Consider the following 25,248-nt stretch of genomic DNA (forward strand, 5'->3'; position numbering starts at 1 on the left):
AGGCCTACAGGATAAGAGCAACTCCTTTCTCTAGAACTAAAGACTTTCTTAAGCTCGCCTTACCTAGGTGTTCACCACCTTCTCAACCATTCCCACAGCACGCTTTTTATACCATCAAAACTGAACTGCTTGTAAATCCTGCGAAGTTCACTGTGTATCTTAGCCTATGTCTGCAGTTCCTTCTGCCAAACCTGTAATCTTGATTATTGTTTCCCCTGCCCAACACGGTCCTGCCTCTTTATCTGGCCAACTCCCACTCACACTGCATACTTCCCTTAAATCCTACCCAGGTTTTTACAACCGAAATCATCATCATGGACATAAAGTGTCTGGCCCACGAGATCTGACAATTAGGTTCACGAAGTCATCCTAGAAAAAGTGCTGCATACCTCATTGCTGAATATCACTCTGGTCACATTCTAAGTACTGCCCTTGGGAAGCTGTGCACCGATGCTAGTGCCTAGTCCACCCTTCAAAGCAATTTTGGAACTCTTTTTCTGGAATGGCCATCAGAGCTGTTGTTGTATTACTCTTGATGTCCCGAATGTCATCAAAATGTCTTTCTTTCAGTATTTCCTTTATCTTCGGGTAAAGAAAGAAGTCATTGGGGACCAGATCAGGTGAGTAGGGTGAGTATATCAATACAGTTATTTGTTTACTGGCTAAACACTCCCTCACAGACAGCGCCGTGTGAGCTGGTGCATTGTCGTGATGCAACAGCCATGAATAGTGGGCCAAAGGTTGAGGTTGTTTACTTCTAACATTTTCATGCAGTCTTTTCAGAACTTCCAAAAACTAAACATGCTTAACTGTTTGTCCAGTTGGTACAAATTTATAATGAATAATCTCTCTGATATCAAAACAGGTTAGCAAAATTGTTTTGATTCTTGATTTGGACTGGAAGAACTTTTTTGGTCATGGAGAATTGGCTGACGTCCATTGTGCACTTTGATGCTTTATTTTAGAATCGTATTGGTATACCCAGGTTTCATCACCAGTGAAAACACGGCTCAAAACATTGTCTTGCCTCTCCAAAAGGTCTTGGCAACCTTTGACTCTCCTTTGCTTTTGTTCATCGGTGAGCCCCTTTGGATCTATTTTTGCACACACCTTTCTCATGCCAAGATTTTCAGTTAAAATTTTCCTAACTGTTTCTGTATCGATGTTTACTTGGTCTGCTATGCTTCTCACAGTCAGCCAATGATTTTGACTCACAATTCAATGAATTTTTGCAATGTTTTCCTCAGTTCTGGTCAATTCTGGCCACCATGACGTCTCTTCATCAGTGACACAATCTTTCCCCTCAGAAAAATGTTTAATCCATTTGTTCATGGCCGTTTTCTTCATGACATTATCCCCATGAACCTGGACTAACATGTTCCTGATTTCACTTCCACTCTTGCCAAGTTTAACAAGAAATTTAATGTTTGATCATAGCTCTGATTCAAGCTCAGACAGCCTCGCAATGGCACACAAAAACATGCAACAACAACGAGCAAGACACTGCCACTCAGCAAGACACAGCCACACATCAACACAAACACAACTCTGAGACACTGATATACCAAGGTTATGAAACCTTACTGAGCTGTTTGTACAGTGCTGCCAATGTAAGCGCACGGTGGCAAGTTCTCAAACTTAATTGTCAGATCTGATACTACACACCGAATAACAAACAATAATGATAATTATAAGCTCTCAGTGGGCTCTGGCACCTAGTAAGCACTGTGTAAAGTATAATAAATAATAAAAATGACAATAATAAGAACACGCTCTTGGAGGTAGGGACTGTGGTTTTAAAATGCTTGTCTTCTACAACATCAAAATAACACTTAGTGCCTAAAAGACACCTGATGGTTACACAGCAAATGGCTGCAGAGGCAAATAAATAAATAAATGAAAAGATCGCCCTTGAAAAATCTGTTTTAAGAAACCATAGAAATAAACCAGGGACAGCTCTAAAGTCTTAGGGGCACATTAAAGATCAAATTCCGTTTCATCTCTGTGTTTCCTATAACTTGCAAAACCACCGACACAAGTGCTTTGATAGAGGTCTACTAAGTTAAAGGGGTCCTCGGGCATTTCAGATTGCACAGTGCACAAGGTGCCACATTCAGTGAGTAGAATAGCGTTTTTGTCATTGTGAAACTTTTCTGTACTTTTATTATAATCTTTTGAGTCCTAAGTTAGGCTATGGGAACATTTATTATGATTATCTTTTGACTAGTGGCTACAGAGCATATTGTTCTAGAGAAATTACACTGTCATGACAACTATCCAACTAACAGAAGAAAACATCTTCTAATGAGGTCAACATGTCTCACTCTGTTTTGACTTATGAGGAAAAAAGGTGATAATAGTGAGACCTTGTTGGCATATCCACATGGAAAATAACCCATGCTTCTCAACAAGGCACAGCTTTACTGACTTGTATCAGTAGATACGTTTTAAAAACAGTCTCACTGCGATTCCTTCACACTGGCTAAGTTTTGCAGCTCTTATTGTTTGCCATTTGTTTGTGGGACTAGGAAGGTATTGTTGAGTTCCTAGTTTTAGTTACATTATGGTGAGACAAACCACAATGTAATAACAAGAATTCAATCACTACATGTAATCCATTTGCTGTAAAATTTAAACAAATATTTATTTTTACAAGTCCAACTTATTGACCAACTTATAAGGTGATTATAGAAGCAACATACAACATACTAATTTAAAAATCATTTTTCTTATTTACATAAATATCATATGGGATTGTAGGGGTCATGACTAGATAAATGAGTTTCTTTTCTCTCAGATTTTAAATTACCTACAATTAACTTTTATAATAATTCTGAATACTAGACTATGAAGAAAGACATTAACTAACAAAGAAAAAATATACATGCAATATACACATTTTTTTAACAGCTCTTTCAATAGCAAAACTTTCTTAGTCTTACTGTATGTCTGGTAGGACCACAAAGAATACTTCACCATTAAGAGTCTTACCTCGACTGTTACTGTCAGAAGACGTTTTACATCTCCTTTCCTTTTTATAATCAGAAATTAGTTGGGCGTTGCTATGTATAAAAGAGGTGAGAATATTACTGTTTTAATACTGACAGGAAAACATTTATCAAAACATGGAATTCTTAGAGTATTTCAGGTAATGTCTGAGCTAATATAAAAACTTGAATTATCCCATACGCTTCAATTTTGTAAGTTCTAAAGACAAACAAATAAAGAAACAAAAACTCATAGACACAGACAACAGTTCAGTGGTTGTCAGAGAGTAAGTGGAAGAGGGGATAGTAGAAAAGGGTAAAGGGGGTCAAACATATGGTGACAGAAGGAGAACTGACTCTGGGTGGTCAACACACAATGTGATATATAGACAATATATTAAAGAATTGTACATTTGAAACCTATGTAATTTTACCCCTATTGTCACCCCTATGTCACCCCTATAAATTTAAGTTAAACCCCTATGTCACCCCTGTAAATTTAAGTTAAAAAAACCCATAGTAAGTTGCACAAAATGTTTCTTAAGCATGTGATTAAAGAAGACAAAAGAGCAAGGTGAACCAGTCATGCTGAGGGCACTACAGTTCAGTCAGTTAATTAGAATTAGCAGGGGCGAGAGCTGAGAACTCAGAAATCCTAGTTCTATAGCCCACAAGATCCGTTTTCGGGGAAGTCACCGCTGTTAGGCTCAGAGCTTTCCTCTACAAACCAAGCATCTCACTGCCTTATTTTATAGGTTGTCAGAGGATCAAATAGGTAATACAGCAAAATGGTAAGGCAATGGAATAAGTATTTTTGAGCTTTAGTTTTTGAAATTATTTTGGAATTCCAAATAAACCTAATGTGTGCTTTTCATAGGTTCTATTTAACATTCAAATGTTGCAGTTTACAGAAAATGTTTTTAATTTTGGTTATCAGCTACTCTCTTTGTGGTTTGTAATTCAGTACATCTCAGCTATTATGTAATTTGTAATTAAATGCGTTTAGAAATATGTTACCTCAATAAGGTAGATAACATAACTGCCCCTATTATCGTAGCTAATCACACCAGTGGCAGAAAAGTCACAGAAGTCAAGACCTGGCTTGGACTACTTCCGTCTCATGTCTACCTCCTGAAACTCTGACCTCTCAGATCTTTCTAACCTTCCTAGGCATCCCCAGTTGACTTGGAAGATAGAACACATGCACACTCATGAGGCGTGGAAGGGGTGCAGCTATTCTAACACCAAGTAACCTCCTTTAGATCCAGAGCTTTCTGTTTACTGGCTTCCGTGTCAGGCAAAACTTTAAATACTCTGAAACCTGAGGGAGAGTCAAGTCACTGGCCAGATTTTCATTATTTTGGAAAACAGATCACTGAGCCTCATCTTAACTAAGGAATCACAGGCAAGTTAGTGTCTACTACTCTGGGAAAGGCGCATGGGAACTTCCAGGACCTAAGGAAAGATACTCCATGGGATAGCAAGTGGCCTTGGGGTACAGATCTGGTAACAGGAGAAAGGAAAGTCTGATCTTCTCCTGCAGCATTACTGGCACCTCTCTGACAGCTCAGAAAGTTCCAACTAACATGTGCCGGCAGAAGACACAACAAGACACTCCAAAGGGTAAGTCATCATGGGGTTTGGGCTAAGATGTGAGCCCCGCATAGTTTTTCAGTGTTGGGGAAGGCTGTGTGTGGCTAAAGCTAGAAGTCCAGACTCCCGGGACAGGGAGCTGGTGCTCTGGAATAGGAGCTAAGGATGTAAGCGAGCATCTGCATGTCAAGTTAAAAATATCGCCACTTTGAAGTCCAAGTGTGGAAAACCATGGACACAGAGGACTCGGGATCAGCAAGGGAACCTTGGAGCATAGGGAGTCATGACGACAGGACCGTTTCTATAGCAACCGTGCAGCAACACAATCGATGGAAACCAATGAATGACCAGAATGACCTTCCTTCCCTCTCCATCTAACTTGTGAAAGAGGATGGTCCCCCTTGGACTTAGGGAACACTCTGGCTTCTTGAAAAATTCAAGAGGGGAGCATAGCCAATAGCCTCCAGAAAATAGAGAATTTCCTGCTAAACTGTACAATTTACACCCCCAAATAACTAGTTGGAAAAGTCAGAGAAGAGACATTATTGGTACCTGAAACACAGGGGTTATGCTTGGAATGAAATGGAGAACGTGGGGATCCCTAAAGATAAAGGTCTTCAAAGTTCTGGGATAAGGAATCTGTCCCTTCGCTACGTCTCACACGTCTGACTGTTTGTTTTCTGGCTGAGGATGTCTACTAACTCACTGCCATCCCCCCCCTGCCTGACCCCAGTTAGGACATCTCACCTGTTCCCTAAGAAGTAACAGTGAAAGTGTCTGGAAGCCCAGTTTGTTGATAACTACCATTTCAATGTACACACTTACTCCGTCAAACCCTTAGATAAAGCATATTCTTCAGCAGTCCTTCCAATGTCATCTTGAGCAAAGACATCTGCACCTGCCTGAAGCAGAAGCCGGACTGTATTTGAGGACTTATTCTTTGCAGCAAGCATGAGGGCTGTTCTGAAATAACGGAGAGACAACTTCACCCTTAGGAACTTAAATTACGTAAACAGCAACATTGAGAGACTTTACCAAGTTCAATATATTGCTTATCTGTATAGAATTGACCATTTACATGCTTAAGTGTTCATCTTTGTAAATTATGTCCAAATTGTGTCTAAAATGAAGGGACATAAAAACAACAACAAAAAAAAAGCCTCTTGCTCCACTTGGGTATTACCTAGAAGGTGCTAATTTAAAGTTCTCTAATAGACAAGTAACTCTGCTGAGGTCACTTATCTGAAGTAGGTGAAGATTTCAATGAAGAATTTCCCATTTCTTCCTTAGTCTTATATATGGTACATCCAAAGTCAGCTAGAAGTCAGGCAAGTTAAAGCTACTTGGCAGGCTCAAAACAATAATATTAGTACTAATTCTAGTAAACATTGTCATCATTGAGTTAACGGTGCTCATAAGCATGTGCTGGGCACTGAATCACATGCCAGGTCATGACACACGACCATACTTGAAGGAGATATTATTTCCCTCGTTTCCACATCGGGAAACATGTTTGGTGATGACAGTAATGTTCCCATGGTCACACACGTGACACATAGGAAAGCTGAGCATTGAAGCCAGTCTTGAGTGAACTGAAAGCCCATCTCTTTTTTAATCACCCATCCATGACTTGTTTCATTAAAGAAGAAGTTTATTCAGTTAATGCTGTCTTTCTCCCTTCTACCCATACCAATTAAAAATGATAAAAAAAAACCATCAAAATAGACTAGAAACGAAAAAGGATAAAAACTGAGGAATATCTGGTAGTAGTAATTCACAGTCACTTAGGGCAAACCCTATAACATCAGTATTCCTTGAAGAAAACAATTTAAAGCAGTCATCCAAACAACAAAATCAACTCCTATTTACGTTTAACGTGCATCTTTTAAGGAAACCTGAATACACAGTAGAGGTTAAAAAAAACTGTCAGAGAGACTAAATCCAATATTGTATCATAAACTAAGTTAGAGTCCATACTATACAAAACTAGTAAAGTTACTGTGAAAACCCTTTAGCTAATATAATACCATGTGACCAAAAACTGCAATGACAAATGACATCAGTCGATATCATAAATGAATATGAATCCTGTAGGCTACGGTTCTTCCTGTTCACCAGGCAGAATAATTGCTTTTCTACCTAACTGACGATGTGCTGATATTTTTCACTTTGTAATTATAGGTTAATCCTCTTCTTCTTAATTTAATCTTTCTGACTTGAGTAACTGTTACCGCTCTAAAACAGTTCTAAGTTAAAAAAAAAGAACAAACAAATGTACCTTTTCCACTTATCAACTGCATGTATGTTTGCATGTCTCTCGAGTAAAAATTCCACCATTTTCCAGCGGTCCTTACACACAGCAAATAAAAGTGGTGTAAAATCAAACTGTAAAACAGAGAAAACAATTTATAGCTTAAAAAGCTAGATAGTTCTAAATTGAATTTGAAAACTCATAAAAGATCCTCTAAACTTGAACATACACTAGAGAAAGTAAATAAAAAGTAGCCCTCTGTGTTGTCATCTGCTGCTCCTTCCCTTTAAAATATCCTCCTCCTTCCTCTCCAACAGATGGACTTCCACCTCATTCTCCAGAACTCCCTTCAAACACTGACAGTCCTGGTGCCAAGAACTTTGCTCCCATCACAATCTCTATCGCACTATACTGCAGTTATTTTATCGTTCCCCACCTGAACCCAGAGCTTTCTGAGGGCAGGGGCTATTCTTCATCCCTGTATCTCCAAGCTCGAAAACATAGACGTAAATGCTTTAAGTCGTTTTATTGAATTGATAACCTAAATAATTATTTCTGGGGTAGAGTTTGTTACATTATATTCCAAAGAATATGTACTTTAGCAGAAATTAATTACTGTGCCCCAGTAGGAATATTCCAGAAAGATCACCGGTATTTGAGAAATATAAAACTGTGCTTTATATGGCTATTACTAAAGAAGTGTTTCAGGTCGCTTAATCCCGATTTGACAATACTTTTCTGTGGCAAACATTAACATCTGAAGTATCATAGAATTTCAGGGATACAGTTTGGAGAGCTTTCCAACAGAAGTGAAGGTTTTCTGCAGTTTATACAAACTTGCTTGCTTCTCTTCTATCCATGTTCTCAGGATCCCAGATGATAACTTCAGGCTCTCCTGCTCCAAAAGGGTCACTAAGGAAATGGACTCTAAATTAAAAAGAGTTAGGCTTCAAATGACCTTTGATTGCTTATCACTAAATGGTCCATGGGTTTTCTCCCATTATAAGACGATGGGATTTTATCTTGGCTGTTGGTAAGCTCAATGTGAAATTTTATTCTCAGTTACAAGGATAATCTTGGGACCCCAATGCCTATCTACTTTTTGAAAAAATCTGTTTTTTATTCTGTTTCTATTTTAATTGCTACTTAAAATTATTTTATAGCTCAGGCAAAATATAACTCCGAAATAAAACATCATGGCTTATCAGTTAACGTTTTAATACTGATCTATATGGATGATTTTTAGCATCATGAAAGTGACTAAATCACTTGCATTTTTAAGGAACCACGTTGAGGAGGATGATAGAATACTGCCTGGACTATGCATAACATCTACAACTATAACCATCATTGACCTCATAAGACTTAAAGACATTTCAATGGGTATGATTATTTATAGGACGTATAATGATAAAGGAAGTGTTTTGTTTTTTGTTTTTTTTAAAAGAAAAACAACTTAGGAATTCTAGCTTGAAAAACTCAGTCTCATTCTAAGGTGATTAATACAGAATACGTATAATAAATCAATATAGACTGTCTTGAAAATCTTGAAGCGTTTATCAAAATATTCTATAAAACAGGAATCGCACAGTCCAGTGCTTACGGAGGCAAAGAAGGTGACCCAAGTAAGTGAAGAAGCCAGGTGGGGACAGTAGCACACTAGGGAACACATGTCTCATATAAGAGGCGCAGCCTCGCCACAGGACACCCATCTGTAGTCAGGGCTCAAGGGGACCAGGCTTGATTCTTTAGGAGAAGCTTGACATCCTTATTTCTTCATGAGTCTCCAAAACTTTCGATGTTCACTCAACATATGGAGGTAAACTAAACATATCAAGGAGCCATAATTAGTCCGTGGCCCACTTGGGATGTTTTATCTGCTGTTTCCAAACGTTTGTGTATAATGTGAATATTTGTATGTAAAATCTTTCTGTTTTTTAGTATCATATGCTTCATTAAAAAACTGGGCCCCAACATGCAATAAAACTGTCATTTAGACTCATTACACCCACTTCAAGAATTTTTCCCATTCTTATTCAAACCATAATCTATTTGTATTCATTTTTCAGATTGTTAATCCAATGGACAATTACATTATAGGACTGCTGACACTAAATTATCGACACTTCCCATCTGTATTGCTACTAACTTCATGGGATTTCATGTTTAAACCTACCATCGTGATTATGCCACGGCTCTATGAATTTCACAGACATACTGAGAGAATTTATCACACACTTTCGATCATTGCAGCATCATTTACAGTGGCCAAGGAGTGGAGACAACCAAACTGTCCTTCAACAGATGACTGGATAAAAAAGATGTGGTATGCATACACAATGGCATACTACTCTGCCATAGAAAAAATAAAATGCTGCCCTTTGGGACAACACGGATGGACCATGACATTATTATGCTATGCAACACAAATCGGACAGAAAAAGTCGAGGACCATCCGACTTCACTCATATGAGGGATATTAAACTGAAAGCAACAGACGAACAAGACAAGGAAACAAAAACTGATAGACACAGACAACAGTTCAGTGGTGACCAGAACGTAAGGGGGGGACGGTGGATAGTAGAGAAGGGTAAGGGGGGTCAAACATACAGTGAAGGCAGGAGAACTGACTCTGGATGGTGAGCACATACTATGACATACAGATGACGCATTATAGAAATGTACACTTGAAACCCATTTAAATACAATAACCATTGTCATCCCAATAAATTTAATTAAAAACAAAGAAAAGAAAACTGGAGATTTACAGAACAACAGGCAAAAAAAGTAGGTTCACAATTTCCTATTACTGCAGGAAAACCCCACTTGCAGTAAGCATTTGTTGATCTAACAACCTGAGCACAAACAAACATGCAAAATTCTTAAAGGGCCCGATTCTATGCATTAGGAGACCACCCATCAGCAAATTTCTAAAGATTCTCTGAGCGCCAGTGAATGACTGATGGCTGAAAGGAAAAAGGTTTTCTTCTTTAAGCCAGCAGGTACCGCCAATGATATTTCCTTCCACTTCTCGAGCCCAGAGGTACAGACAGTTCAAAAGTCAGGCGAAGAGCGTTGGGAAGGAGAGAGCTGAAGGAGAATCACCTCTCACACTCCACCTCTTCTAGAGATTTCTTAAGTATTTGAGATCTGTGAATTGATACATTGCACTAGTAGTTCTTAACCAAGAGTTGTATCAGAATCTCAGGGAGATATTTCTAAACAACACATGTCCAGGCCTTATTAGCTTTCCATAGTCAAAACCTTCAGGAAGAGCCTAGCTTGTAAATGGTTTCCAAGTTCCTAGGGTGACTGTGATTCGCCAGCAGAATTCTAGCCGAGAACTAGTCCGGGAGACGATCCCTTCGGTCTCTTCTCTAGCCTAAGTCACCAATTTCCTCTGACATTGACGATTAGGCCAAATAAAAGTGGAAGAGACATGTCACTTATGAAAACCACACTTAATTTCCTGGGTAGGAGTGGAAACGGGATTAACAATTAAAATGCAACTTGATTTCATTATTGCTAAACCCCTTACTTCTCATGGGACAGTCTACATTTCACAGCAGAGTTTAGACTCTTCCCTAGGTGGCTCTTTCTGCCAGAACAGATGACATGTCACTTAATTGTCTGTCCTTCCCTCCTTTCCCACTTAATTGCCACCTGTTCACTGCAATCTGGTGGATTCGGAGCCTTCCCAGATGTGGTCTCAGGGAAGTTTAAAACTCACTAACTCTCTCTCAAAACTAAGGATTATTATCCCCCAAAACTGAAGAGGACCTTGACTAAGCACATAAACTGAAGAAAAACAAAAATAAAAAGCCTCTTTTTTATTAATTAAACTTATTGGGGTGACACTGGTTAGTAAAATTACGTTGGTTACAAGTGTCATTTCTATGATACAGCATCTGTATGTCGCATTGTGTGCTCACCACCAGAGTCAGTTCTCCTTCCACCACCATATGTTTGACCCCTTTTTCCTCATCTATCTCCCCTCCCCCCTTTACCCTCTGGCAAATATTGAACTGCTGTCTGTGTCCATGAGGTTTTGAAAAACCTCTTCTTGTTATTTCCCTTCAATAGCCAAATTTCCAAATTGCCCTGCATATTTCTGATGGTTATTTCCTTTCCCTTTCCTTTTTCCCTCTTAGGCTTTAGCCAATGAGTACTAAATAGCTTTATATAAATCGTTTGTTTATAAAAAAAAAAATTTGTCAACAGCGGGAAGATTTCTATGATATTGTAAAATGCTTTTTTGTTTGTTTGAGTTTTAAGGTAAAGCCGATTTCAAAGGCAAATTTTGCCTTCCTACATTGTTTTGCATTAATTGGAAAACAACTCGGACGTGAAAAAACACTTAAAAAAGGAAGTGTTGCCTGTAACAAGTTTTGTTTTCACACGTAATTTGTCGTAAGTGCATAAAAGAGAGCTGTGCCCTCTACTGCTACTTTAGAGGTATCATCACGTAAAGTAAAATTTTAGAAAATTAAGTTCCAACTGTTTGCATTCAGGGAACACTTGAGCTTCCAAAAATGTAAAATTGACCCTTCCTCTGTCAACCAAGGGCATTCCTGCTGGGGTTGCAGTGGCGAGCAGTGATGTACGTCCAGGAACAAAAAGGGGTGAACGCGTCCCCATCACCTGCTCCCTCTGTACACCTAAAACCTGCCCAGCACCTCCACAAGGCTGAGCAGGAGCTCCACTCCGAGGTGGAGACCTCAAGGGGGGCCGTGGCTGGCAGAGTGGCTAGGAACGCAGGTGGATGCCCTTGCTGGATGTCCAAACGTGACTGGCCTTCCTGCCCTAATCTTCAGAATCCCCGAGGCCTGGGGTGCTCAGGGCCAGTGTCCTGCTGCTTCCCCTCCCTACCTGCACACCCCCAGCTCCCTGGCGGGACCCAGGCTCCACTCCTCCTCCCACCCACCCCCAGGAACACCCATCTCTTAGGCCCTGCCCTGCAGCAGCCACCCCCACATACTTCCCTCCCCCGGGGTCTTCAGTCCTTGGTGTGAGTGAACCTGGCACCGACTCCTAAGCAGTAACAGGACTCTTACAGGACAGAGCTGGGCCCTTTCTGTGGCCACCCCATTTCCCCTTCCTGACTTGGCTTTGGACTTGTTTCTATGGCGACAGGGCCAGGTGTACAGCATGCTGTATATATCGACTAGAAATAAAATGCTTGTGGCTGAAACACATGTATTACAAATATTGTGTAAATACAGTCTGTGGATCTATACCTCATTGGTTGCTTCCATGTCTGCCTGGTGTTGCAGCAGCAGTTCAGCTATCGCGGTGTTGTGCCCCATGGCCGCGTAGTGGAGAGCCGTGTTGTCACGGAAGTCCTTCACATGTGGATCCGCTCCATGCTGTAGTAGGATTGTTGCACACTCCTCTTCCTGGCACTCCACGGCCTGTCAGGATACGTCATTAAATAAACGGTAAATTATGGGAATTCAAAGTAAGCATTCCACAAGTTTCCACAATTAGTTATAGTTGATTGAAACTATTTCATTTTTATTCTAAATAAATAAAATCCATCTCCTGTTGACAGAGCTGGCTACCACATACCTTTATTAGAGCTGTCTTGTTTCTGTTGTCACCGAAATTCATCTGGCATTTTTTCTCTGCTAGAAGAGTCACCACTTCCTCATGGCCAAAGGCGCAGGCCAAATGGAGAGCAGTCCTATGAGGGTGAGAGGACATTTAGGACATTACAGGGCACTGTCTCAAACATGCAGCTCTGCACGCAATTGTAAACATGACGCGCCACTCCAATGCCTTCAGAACCAACATGGAGTTTTCTTCTGCACAAAGTACAATATTCACGAGCTCTTGTTACTCGCCACACTAAGGACAGAGCAGCCTATGTGACTACAGAGAGCATGCCCTGGGGAATCAGCTCAACTCGGGTCTGATCCTAATTTAACTCGACCACTTATTAGCTGTCCCTTAGCCTTTGTGTGCCTCCATTTCCTCATCAACAAAATGGGGATAAAAACTGTAGTTAACATCACAGGACACTGTTGTGGGCTTACATGGGAATCTATGCAAAGTGTTTACTTAGGTTCCTAGCACAAAACACACAGCTCAATAACTGTTTGGTAATATTATCAGAATCATTACCATCACTACTACTTTAAAAGACAACATTTCAATTAAGTAAAATGATATCATTCCACCTACTTTGCAGCTGTGTTTTAAGGATTAAGAAAGAACACTGTATTTCAGTGATTCTAAGATGCTTCTTTTCTCATATTTTAACACCTCTGACTCTGGAAGGCAATGTATAATTCAGAATGCCTTGAAAGTATAGTTGGAGCATTTAAATAATTTCTTACTGGTATTTACAAGAACGGGCATCCTACCACCCTAACGTGAAGTGAAATAATGGAAACACACCAGACCTTCCGCAGTTCTCATCATAAGTTGGCATCTAAATAAATGTTCATTCTTAAGAGCATCATGGGGAAAGAGGACTAACATCACCAAGAAATTCTTGTTTTGATTTTCAAGAAACCTGAAGCCAAAAGAGACTCAGCATTCAAGTGACTAGGGATGGCTCCTTTCATTGACTGTTTTGATTCATAGATTACATGAAAATCGGATGATTTCCAGTGATCGATACTCGTATTTAATACTATTGTACACTAGCTAAACAGCAAGTTTGGTCACTGTTCACAATGTCCTAACTGGAGAAATCCTTTTGTTTGAAACGAGGGAGGAAAAGCTTCAATGGATATTAGGTACTAATACTTCCATTTACAATTTTTCATTTCGCTCCTACTGGGCAACATAAAGTTTTTTAAGGATGAAGAGGGCCTGAGAGATACATTCTGAGAGTCCCGAGTAGACTGTGTCTGCTCCATAACAGGTATTCAGTGTATATCTGATGAATAAATGCATTGAAAGAAGGGATAACTACAGCTGGAGAGTTCAATGTTTTTAAACAAAATGTTTATAGTAATGCAGTACTTCTGCAATAGTAATAATCACTTATATGTGCTCTTTTTGATTTCCATAAAGACAGAACCAAAATGATGAATCAAAAATCATTTAATATTATAGGTAGTGAAGCTCTATATAATAAAAAATTAAGTGTGTACAGAAATATAGATACATGAACTTCTACCAGCACAGATAAAAAGACTGCCTTTACTTTTGAAGAGGCTAAAAGTTGCCAGAAAATACCAATCTTTAAAAAAAAAATTTGGACATAGAAGTGAGAAATTGTTTTAATCTGTACAAGATGCATATTCCTGGGAATAATGAAATATTACCTGGGATTACTTTATTAATAACAAGCTGTTACGAGAATTCCTGTATATGTTCAGTGTAGAGATCAGATTTTTTAAAAAAGAAAATGTCACAGTACAAACACTCAGATATCAAGTTTGCACATATTTTTGGCTAAAATAACATCATAGTCTGTGTGTGTCTATATAATCAAAGGAATGCTTTCTCCTTTTCCAATCTACCAAAGTACATCTTTGCATGTAAACATGTATGTATTATCCATACCACCTTCAATGGTCTCAGGTAATTCCACCCTACAGACGCACTGCAATTTATTTACGAAATCCGTTGATGTGAATTTTTCACAAGACATTGATATTGTAAGCAGTGCTGAGAAAAGCAAATTGTATGTGATTTATCTAATTATTTCATAAAGATATTTTAGTGCTTGAAATTGATGGGTAAAGGGAATATACATTTTTAAATGTGGTACTTATCACCAAACTGCCTCTTTGAAAAGTCAGAAGCAACTTAAATTTGAAGCAGCTGTACAAGTACCATGGTTCCTCATCTTCTCAACCTTTGAGGATGGAAAAGAAGTTTTCATTTCTTTTGCAACTTTAATTCCTTTTTTTTTTTTACCTAGGACACTAAGTATTGGTCACTTATAGATACACAGAAAGAACTTGGTCAAATTCAAAATTCGACTGCTTTTTTTCTGTTGATTTCAGACACTTCTCTATAAAACAAAGATACACTTTTCCCTGATATGTGTATGCTGTACATAATTTACAAGTACCTTTTCTTGTGCTTTGTTAGTATTATTATCTGACATACAGAGACTATTGATTTCTTATATTGCTCAACCAACCTTCTGAACTCTTGGTTTTTTTGAAGTCTTCGCCAACATAAAAAAATGTATAAATAGGAATTTCTGTTTTCTTCTGGTACTTTCCTCATTTCGTATATTTATAGTTTTTAATCTACAGTACATCTGGATCTTATTTTTGTGATATGAAAATCTAACGAATTTTCTCCAAATACTTAACAGGTATTTTTCCATCATTCATGAGTAATTCATATTTTCTACTAACCCTAAATGTCATCACTATGAAGCTCTAACATCCTGCATATATTAGGGTGTTTGGGCATTTTCTGCTATATTCCAATCATTTATCTCTCTTTTCAGCTCTTAGTAAAGAAATTGTGGCAATACAGCACCCGTTGACACCTAGAAGGGCAAATCTTCGTCTACTATACAGAATGATTCTTAATTTTATCACTACAATCAAAGAGCATGTGCAACCCAAAACTTTTAAAACCCTGAGAGTTTAGTTGGCTTATGGAAAACTGATAACTAGAGGAAGAGCACACACGGTGAGAAAACGAGTCTTCCTAGCCAAGACCACAGGCATCTTCCACTGGAAGCTTCCCTTCTAAGGCCCCTCAATAAACACCATACATACATGGGTGGACACTGATGTAAAACGGATACTGGGTTTTAGCTGAAGAACTTTTAGCCCACAAGTCGCTCTATTATGGGAATTAGTTTTCTCATTACGGACTTTTCTATAGTGTTTAACAATGTGGTCTAAAACTGTGCACATCAAAAGTAAAATGCTGCATATACTTCTTTTCATTTCTATTACTGATATTTAGTTAAATTGGTTTAACATTGTCAGTAAAGTGCTTTATAAGGGGAATTATGAGTGACGGGACCTTGAGAGTTTGTCCTGGTGCTCACCACGTGGGCCTGGGCCCTGGCCCCCAGGTAAGGGCCCCGCCCAGGCTGCGCTCCTCCCGGGGGAGCCGGCAGGTGGGCCCCTCTCCCAGGCCCCCGCCGCCTCCGGCCCGTGCCCAGCGGCCCCCCAGGCCCGCTCACCTCTTCTGCCGGTCTCTGTCGTTCAGTCTCTCTGGATGGAGCGAGAGCAGCTTCTGCACTCCGGCCACGTCGCCCCTGGAGGCAGCTCTGTGGATTTTTTGGAGATCTTTGTCTCGGATGCAGTACCCGGACTCCGAGGTGACCCCACCTCCGGTCTCAGGCTGCCAGCCACCACCATCGCTCTGGGGTCTCCTTCGGAAACCCAAGCCGGACCTGACCTTCAGAATCCCTAAGCCAATGAACCTCCTCATGGCCAAGCCACGGGCTTCAGAACCTCCTCCGCACTTCTCACGCCTGTTTTCTCCGCGCCCAGCCAACAGTAGCCTCTAGAGCAGCCAACTCCAGTCGCCACAGTATCCCCGCAGGACAGCAAGGCGGTTTGGAATCTCTCCGCCCAGAACGGCAGTCACCAAGCAACGGTGCACGGGGCAGAGGCCGAGGGCTGCGCATGCGCACAGAGCCCCGTGGCCAAGGTCAAGGGCACCCTGAGCCTATGTGCAAGGCCCAGGCGCCTCAAGCTTCAGAGGTGGCCTGTGGGCAGCGCTGAGTTCCATTCGGACCTCGGTGGGCGCTGGCCCAGGCTTCTGCTGGGTCGTCTGAGCAAAATGAAATAGGAAATTTCATTTCCTGAATTAAGAAAGCAGATATGTAACAGGCAGAGAACTTGGGGGAAGCAAAAACCATAAATGAGAGAAGAAAAAATACCTTTATGTACCCTAAAACTGAAATGTATTAATTTTGATTTATAAAACACAAAAGCATTTAAAAGCTTGATTTCCCAGAGAAAACTCTTGTATTTTTTGGGGGGGGGGTGAAAATTGCTTTAATCAAGATATTTCACTGAATTATAAAAATATGATACTTTGTGTTTTTGATTTTTGGAGCCTAACCCCTTTTGTAGGAGCTCTTGTTTCGCATAACACGGCAGTTTTAGGGCCCTGGCAGCCGTGCCGCACGGGGGCCACCTGTGCACCACACGTCACAGGGGTGTGGCCTGCCTCTGAGGCCTCCGTGGCGCGGTTCTCCCGTGGGGATCCCGCTGACAGCGACAGCACCTCCGAGGGTGCCCTTCGCGGGCCTGTTACCTCCAATGACCGCGGAGCCATGTCCGTCCGCTCTGACCCAGGGCTCGCCCCCATCTGTCGGTCCAGAACGACCTACAGTAGAAAAAGGCAGAACGACAGGGGGGTGGAAAGGCGGACTTTTGAAAATCCACAAACAGTTGAAAGCAGACAATCGCAGCCACAGAAATGAACGAGAGCCGAGGCACTGAGACTGGAAAGGGCAGAGAAGGGGAAGGCGGACCCACAGAGGACTTCGGGGAGCCTCGGGACGCAGAGCGGCTGGCAGGCCGCGGGCGGAGGGCCACGCACCTGCGCCACCTGCGGGCGGCCGGGTCGCCGCGCGCGCCGGGGCTCCGGGCCCCGCCCCCGGGCACAGCGGGACGCGGCCACCTGTCCGCGGACGGCGACTGGGCCCGGGCGGCCGGGGAGCAGCGCCGCCTTCAGCGGGGTGGCGGGGCCGAAGCGCACGGCGGAGAGGCAGCCGGTGAAGCCCCGCGCGCCGGCTCGCAGCGTGTCCGGGTCCGCGCCGGGGGGGCTCTGCGGGCGCAAGAAGAGGGCACACACGTGAGGCGGGGCCGCCGGCGGGGCCGCGGGCAGGGACCTCTCTGCGAAGCCTGGGCGCGGCCTTCCTCGGGAGACGCGACAGGGCCCCCTGTGGCCTCGGCCGAGGACCCGCGGGACGGCCTGCCCGCCGCCAACTGCACTTTCCCCAGCGGCGTTCACAGTGACAAACCAATGAAATCCCCCGCCACTTCCGTTTTCAAATGATCATTAAAGTGGGCAACCTAAATGAGCAAACTAAACAGAAACAGTCTCAGAGATATAGAGGAAAAACCGAGGGTTGCCAGATGCTGGGGGGTGGGGGTGGGGGAGAAGCCGAGGGGACCAGAAAGTGCAAATCAGTAGCCACAACATTGCCACGGGGATACATACGAAAGACACTTTGGGGAATGTAATCAACAATGCCGTGAAAACCCTGCAAGCGTCAGACGGGCACCCGTCCCATCAGACAGACCGCCCCACGGACGGTGTAGACGCCCGACCCCTGCAGTGTACACCCGAGGCTGAACAATACTGAATGTCAACCACAATTTAACACATATATAGCCACAGGATGTGGAGTACAGCATAGGGAATAGTCAGTGGTACTGTAACAGCTATGAACACTGCCACAGGGGTAGTACATTGGGGGCTTATCACTTTGTGAGGGAAACTCTTGTATTTTGAAACGTTTTATTTTCAACCTCAATATCTATCACCTTAGACCCAAAAATCTTCTTTAAAAATTGGAGTATACTTTGTACTTATCTGCTTTTTGAATAAGGCCTGTGAAACTAGAAATCTCTTTCTCTTTTCAGTATATATGTTAAGAAAGAAAGGAAATTTGCTGTTTTGCCTCAGGATTTCACCAATTTATTCAGTCTAGAATGGCTAGAAAAGATCCACATTTCCAATCCTTTCTTTAGTTGGTATTATATTCACTTGTCAATTTGTGACAACTGGACCAGTATTATTATAGCCGGTTTGATTTTCAAACACCTTTTTAAAAACCCACCTTAAATTTGTCACTTAAATCCTTCAGTTGTCTTTCCAAAGGTGAGTTTGCATTAAGTTAATCGATTCATAACTAACCACACTACTGACTGTTCATTTTTGGCAGTGTCAACACACTTGTCTGTACAATTATTTTGCCAATATTTGAGTATTTAATCATTTTTTGTCATTATAAAACTGAGTGGGAAATATAAAAATGAATTTACCAACACCCAGAAGCACAGATCATACAGACATAATACAATTATTAAACTTAGACATGATTAGGCATTCTGAGAAACATCCTTACGTTAAGTGAAACAAATTAAATATGTAAATCATTAGAAATAAATCATGGAAGATTATAGCTAAAAATCGAGGTAAAAATTGAAGTAATCGAGGTAAAACCAGTAATAGCTCTGACAACTTTCTTGGGATGAAACCCTTACATTATAACACGTTAAGGCTACTATTAGGTTTTTGTGCTTTTAAGTTGCATATACATTTGAACCTAAAATGCTATGAACTAATAATCACTTCTCCTTAATCACTACGTAAGTTTGGCAGCTAGTGGAAAAAGTATCTACTATTATTCTAATCTACCATTTCAGAGGAAAGAGTCCAATTTTAGCTGTTGCGTTTTTCTGAGTTTTCAGAAATGGATTCCAGCAGAGAAAGACTATTTCTGATGCTCTGGAGAGTATTTTGGCCTTTTTGTCACAAGCACTGAGTGCAAGTTTTTGGCAGTGCTTCTATATATTATGCACCTCCTAAGTAGTGGACGTAGCTGTTTCCAAGTGCAGAAATTTTCGATCTTTGAAATTTAGCAAGTTACGATTCTACATGACACAATATTTTACTCTAGATGAAGAGTATTTTTCAGATTTTTATGTTATGCTTGCATAGAGTATTATTTTCATTATATTTCCAATATGCATAATTACGTAAAAGTTCAACTTACATTTTCTTTCAATCTGGGGCTTTGCTATGCATTCTTTTAGAGGTGTATTTTGATGAACTAAAGTTTTTAAAGTTTTGAAATCCCATTTTTCTTCTCTTTCTCCTCCTTCTTCATCTTCTCCTCCTCTTCCCCTTCGTTCTCCATTTTTGGTTAGAGCTCTCTGTGTCTTCTCTAAGAAAATGTTGCCTATTCCAAGATTACAAAAAAATTCATCCCTGTGTTGTTCTCAAAACAGACACCGTCTTTCCCTGAAAATAAGACCTAGCTGGACAATCAGTTGCAATGCATCTCTTGGAGCAAAAATTAATATAAGACCCGGTCTTATTTTACTGTAATACAAGACCGGGTCTTATATAATATAATGTGATATAATATAATACCCAGTCTTATATTATTTTTTGCTCTGAAACATGCGATAGAGCTGATTGTCCGGCTAGGTCTAATTTTGGGTGAAACACGGTAGTTTTGATTTTACATTTGATCCATAAACTTGTGTTTGTCAGGAAGTATGCAAAGAGATTCATTTATTTCCATAATAGTTTTCTGGTTTTTCCAGCATCATTAGTAAAAAGACTATCCTTTCCCTAATTAATTTGGATTAACTTGGTACCTCTGTCAAAGAATCAGTTGACAATTTATGTGTGGTTTTTTTCTAATCATTGATCTTATTATCTGTACTAAAGCCAATACCACACTGCCTTGATTATTAAAGCTGTACAGTAATTCTTGAAATTAGGTTGTGTAAGTTGTCCAACATTTTTCTTCTTTTCCAAATTGTTTTTGCTATTCTAGTTTCTTTAGATTTAAATATTCATTTTAGAATCACCTGTCAATTTATCCAAAAAAAAAAAAAAAGAGAGAGACAGAGAGAGAGAAAGCCTTCTGGGATCATGACTAGTTTATGGTGAATCTACAGATCAAGTTGGAAAATAGCCATTTTAGCAATATGGATTCTTCCATCTGTGAAAATAGTCTATGTGTGTATTGACTTATGTCCTTAATTTGTCTCAAGAACATCTTATAGATGTAGGCATATTTACTTCCAAGTATTGTTTATTTTTATGGCATTTTGAATAATACTAATTTTAAGTTCCTTTCCCATGTTATTCTAGTACATAAAAATACAATTGATTTTGTAAACTTACCTTATATAGTGTAACTTGACTATGTTCATTTATTCTTGCAGATTTTAGTAGTATATCTATACAACTATGGGAAGGGCACATAAAAGCCATTTTATTTCTTCTGATATAATCTTTATTTCTTACTTGTCTTATTATATTGGTTTAAAACATCCAGAAAAACGTGGGAAAACATACTAAGTGCAGGATCACTGCCTTGTTCCCATCTCTATGGGAAACATCAAGTATAATAATTACCTGGAGGTATTTCATAGCGGTTTCTATCAGGTTGCGAAAGATTCTCTCTACTCTGAGTAAGCTGAGATGCTTTATCACGAATAGATACTGAATTTTATCATACAATTTCCATCCATCTTTTAAGATTATCATGTCATTTCTTACTTTAATCTAATTCTCTTTATGTTGAATGACTTCTTAATATGACACCAACATGGGAATCCAGACTGGTGCAGCCGCTATGGAAGGCAGTGTGGAGGTTCCTCAAAAAATTACAAATAGAATTACCATATGACCCAGCAATCCCTCTCCTGGGTATCTACCCAAAGAATTTGAAATCATTTATACATAAAGACACGTGTGCTCCAATGTTCATTGCAGCTTAGTTTACGGTGGCCAAGACATGGAAACAACCAAAATGTCCTTCGATAGATGAATGGATAAAGAAGTTGTGGTATATATACACAATGGAATACTATTCGGCGTTAAGGAAAAATGATATAGGAACATTTGTGACAACATGGATGGATCTTGAGTGTATAATGCTAAGCAAAATACGTCATACAGAAAAAGCAGAGAACCCTATTATTTCACTGATATGTGGTATATAAACCAAAAACAACAAAAGAACAAGACAAACAAATGAGAAACAAAAATTCATAGACACAGACAATAGTTTAGTGGTTACCAGAGGGTAAGGGGTGTGGGGGGAGGGAGATGAGGGTAAGGGGGATCAAATATATGGTGATGGAAGGAGAACTGACTCTGGGTGGTGAACACACAATGGGATTTATAGATGATGTAATACAGAATTGTACACCTGAAATTATGTAATTTCATTAACAATTTTCACCCCAATAAATAAATTAAAAAAAATATGACACCAACATTGCATTCCTAGGATGACTCACATTTGATCATGTCATATGATGATTTTCAATATTGCTCTGTTTTGTGACTACTTTGTCAATATTTGTTCCTGTGATGATGAGAGATATGGGTCTGTACTTCCATTTACTTGTACCATCTTTCTCAAGTTTTGATATCAGGGTTATGTTGCCTTCAGGAAATGAGCTGGTCAATAATCCTCCTCTTCTATTTTTTGAAATTTATGATGTATAATTAAAATCATTTCTTTATTTTTCCCTTAAATATTTGCAGAATTCACCAGTGAAATCATTGGGGCCTTCAGTTTTTCTGGGAAGGCTTTGCATTTCAAATTCATTTCCTTTAACAAATGTAAGACCATTCAGATGTCGTGTTTCTTACTGGGTCAGTTTAGGTATGTCTTATCTTAAAGGAATTTACCCATATTCATAAGTGGCCATTAATTATTTTCTTAGCATCATTTTAAAGCTCCCAGTGATGTCTCCTGTGCAATTCTTGATATTGACCATGAGTATTACATCCTTTTATGTCTTGATCAAGGGATTACTGATGATATCATATTTTTCCAAGAACCAAATTTTGGCTTTCTGAATTTTCTTTATGATTTCTCCATTCACTAATTCATTGATTTCTTTTCTTTATTGTTTCTTGTTTTCTACTTTTACTTTAATTTTCTTTCTATTTTCAAGCTTTTTAATGTGGTAGTTCAAGCCATGGATTTAAACATTTATTCTTTTCTCTGAAAGCCTTTAATGTTACACATTTTGTTTTAAATGCAGTTTTAACTATACCGAGAAATTTTCATACGATGTGTGTTCATTACCATTCATTTCAAAATAAGTTCCTATTTCCCTTGTGATTTCTTCTTTGACTAGGGATCAAACAATGTCTTTATTTCCTCTTTCTTTTTAAAGAATTCTTTTTTTTTTATTCATTAGTTTCAGGTGTACAAGACAAGGTAATACTTAGACGTTCATCATTTATATCCCTCACACTGTGAACCCCCCTTCCCCCATCTATCCCTCCGACCTCACACTGAACCATCACATTATATATATAAAATTATAGTTGGCATTCATTAATGTTTAGCTTCTGGTGTACAATGCCATGATCAGGTATCCACAGAATCCCTGGGGTGGTCTCCCAAATAGGACGCATGTCCATCGGATACCCAACAAAATCTTTACAACATTATTGAATACTAAAGAATTCTTTAACTGGGCATAGAATTCTATGTTGGCATGGTTATTTTCTTTCAGTACTTTGAAAATGTCATTCCATTGTCTTCTTGATGTAATGATTGGATTAGAAGTCAGCCTTCCCTGTTACATAGTTCTTCTCAATAAAATCTGCCTTTTTTATTTCTCTCGCTACTTTTTGAGATATTTTTTCTTCATCATTGGTTTTCAGAAATTTGACGATGATGTGGTTGTGTATGATGTGTTTTCTATTCAGGCCTCTAAGGTTCTCTTTGAGCTGTTGAACCTGTTTGATACTTTCCATCATACTTGAAAATATTTTAACCTTTATTTCTTCAAATATTTCTCCTCCCTTTCTGGTGCTCCAACTTGTTATTTTTAGTCGGTTTATAAAATGGCAATATTCTTCAAGTTTGCATTTTATCATTAATGAATTTGAATGTGTTGATGCCTTTAATCGACACTTCTCTGTAGCCCATATTTTATTGAAAAAAAATGTTGTTTCTACCTATGGTGAGATTCCTGGAAAGCTCAAGGAAATTCTACTATGTGGAGCTTATGATTTATGCTTTTATATGTGAAAATGTTTAAATATTTTAGTCCAAATATTTTCGTCAGCATTGTCTTCATTATTTCATTGACACTGCCATTCTTAGATAAATATTTTATGCCATAAAACTCAGCAAATAAGTTGTTTCTATTTCTGATTATCTTGAATGTTTTGCCAAACCAAATGGAGATGTTGCAAAATAACAGGCCTTTTCTATTTCATTCTATTCAATACAAATGCAAATTCATCCCCAGGAAGCTCATCAAAAAATTCTTCTCAAAAGGGAGGAAATTACAAAACACAGTTATAACATTTCAAACTTAAACCAGATACACCGAGCTGTCTGTGTTTAATTCACATCCTTCCTCGCTTTGGTAGTGACAAATTCAATAGCTTCCTATTTACACACTCTGTTTTTAATAATTCCAATTTGCTAAAGGCTTCAAAACTTTCAGTTTCCAAGGTGTTCCCTTCATTGAATGCTTTGATTAAAGATTCACAAATGGTTTTGAAGAGATTGCAGCAAAAATGAATAGAAGACGCACTCACAAACTACTTCAATACTACTGTAAAGCACTAGATTGGTTTTCAAAGTAGTTCTTCAAAGAACTACTTGTAAAATCTGGCTCATGCCAGACAGCCAAGAGGAAAAGTTCATACAGTCACGCTTTTCAATCAACCTCAGCTTAAGCACCAAATATTTGTTTTTTATTTGTTCATCAAGTTCCTTCTTCATGTATTCCGCAGATAAATCTTTGGTTCTCCATTCGTGTTGACAAATGATGCCTATTTTGGATGGTATAGGTCATTAATAAATTTCCTATGCAATAGGTAACTCTGTTGCCTTCAGCCAGAACTAGTATTCTACTGTTGTCCTGGTATACAACTCTAATTTAACTTTGTCCTAGATGTCTTCTTTGAAATGCATTATGATGTTTAATAGGTGAATTATAAGAAGCTTTGACTGGTTTGATATACCTCTGTTTTTTACTTTCAGATTCTGCCAAGTTCTGGTCTACTCATGTGGATGACACAGGTGCACTGAACAGAATTCTCACTTGAATATGTGGTTAACTCTAAAAATCACCAGCTGATAAAGCACCTCCATTCCAGGGCCTTTACAGATGCTAGGTTACTAGCAATTCCCTTTCATCGGCAGTGGGCAGAACACTCACTAAATAAAATGAAGTGTGCTCACATACGAGTGGTTAGAGATACCTATCTCTTCATTGGACTCTTTATTGGTAAAGCCATGCCAGCCACTTTAATAAATAAGCCCCCAAGATTTTAGTGGCTTATTACAATGGAAGTGTATTTCTCCTTCATGTAACAGTCACTGAAGACTGGCCCCTGGTGATTCAGAGACCCAAGTTCCTGGTAACTTACGTCACCATATTTCAAATAGGCTCCTCTGTTGCCTATGTCTAGATGGTGAACCGGACAGAGAACTTCTTAAAAGTCTTAAAAGTCTTGGCCTGTGGTGACACATACCACTTCTTTGCATATTTTGTAATTGTTTCCTGGTCACATTCGAGTCAAAAGGACTAGAAAATCCGTCCTTAATGTGGCTGTCATGTTTCCATTTCAGTTTTATATTATGGAAAAGTAACACAAGTTTTGAATGACAGCAAGCACTCAATGTCATTGATTCTTACTTTCATGTATTTCAGTAAAATGAATCCCCCCGATGGATCAATACTTAAATGCAAAAAAGTAGGTAATTATAATAACAGAAAAAAAGAAAAGTCT

At 39.5% G+C, this 25,248-nt stretch overlaps 1 protein-coding gene across 1 annotated transcript in view; it reads right to left on the reverse strand.

Annotated features, from left to right (window-relative positions):
- Positions 1-16,376, reverse strand: part of LOC308495703 (uncharacterized protein) — a 45,210-nt gene extending 28,834 nt beyond the window's left edge. The window contains exons 1-6 of the mRNA XM_081080695.1: positions 15,947-16,376; positions 12,400-12,514; positions 12,069-12,242; positions 6,859-6,965; positions 5,406-5,543; positions 2,992-3,062 (exon numbers count right to left, since the gene is read on the reverse strand). Coding sequence (XP_080936821.1) covers positions 2,992-3,062; positions 5,406-5,543; positions 6,859-6,965; positions 12,069-12,242; positions 12,400-12,514; positions 15,947-16,197 — 856 coding nt within the window. The 5' untranslated portion in view covers positions 16,198-16,376. The remainder of the gene's footprint in view (positions 1-2,991; positions 3,063-5,405; positions 5,544-6,858; positions 6,966-12,068; positions 12,243-12,399; positions 12,515-15,946) is intronic.
- Positions 16,377-25,248: the final 8,872 nt, after the last annotated feature.

This window comes from Rhinolophus hipposideros (genome assembly GCF_964194185.1).
Source record: "Rhinolophus hipposideros genome assembly, contig: HAP1_SCAFFOLD_152, whole genome shotgun sequence".
NCBI classification, from domain to species: Eukaryota; Metazoa; Chordata; class Mammalia; order Chiroptera; family Rhinolophidae; genus Rhinolophus; species Rhinolophus hipposideros.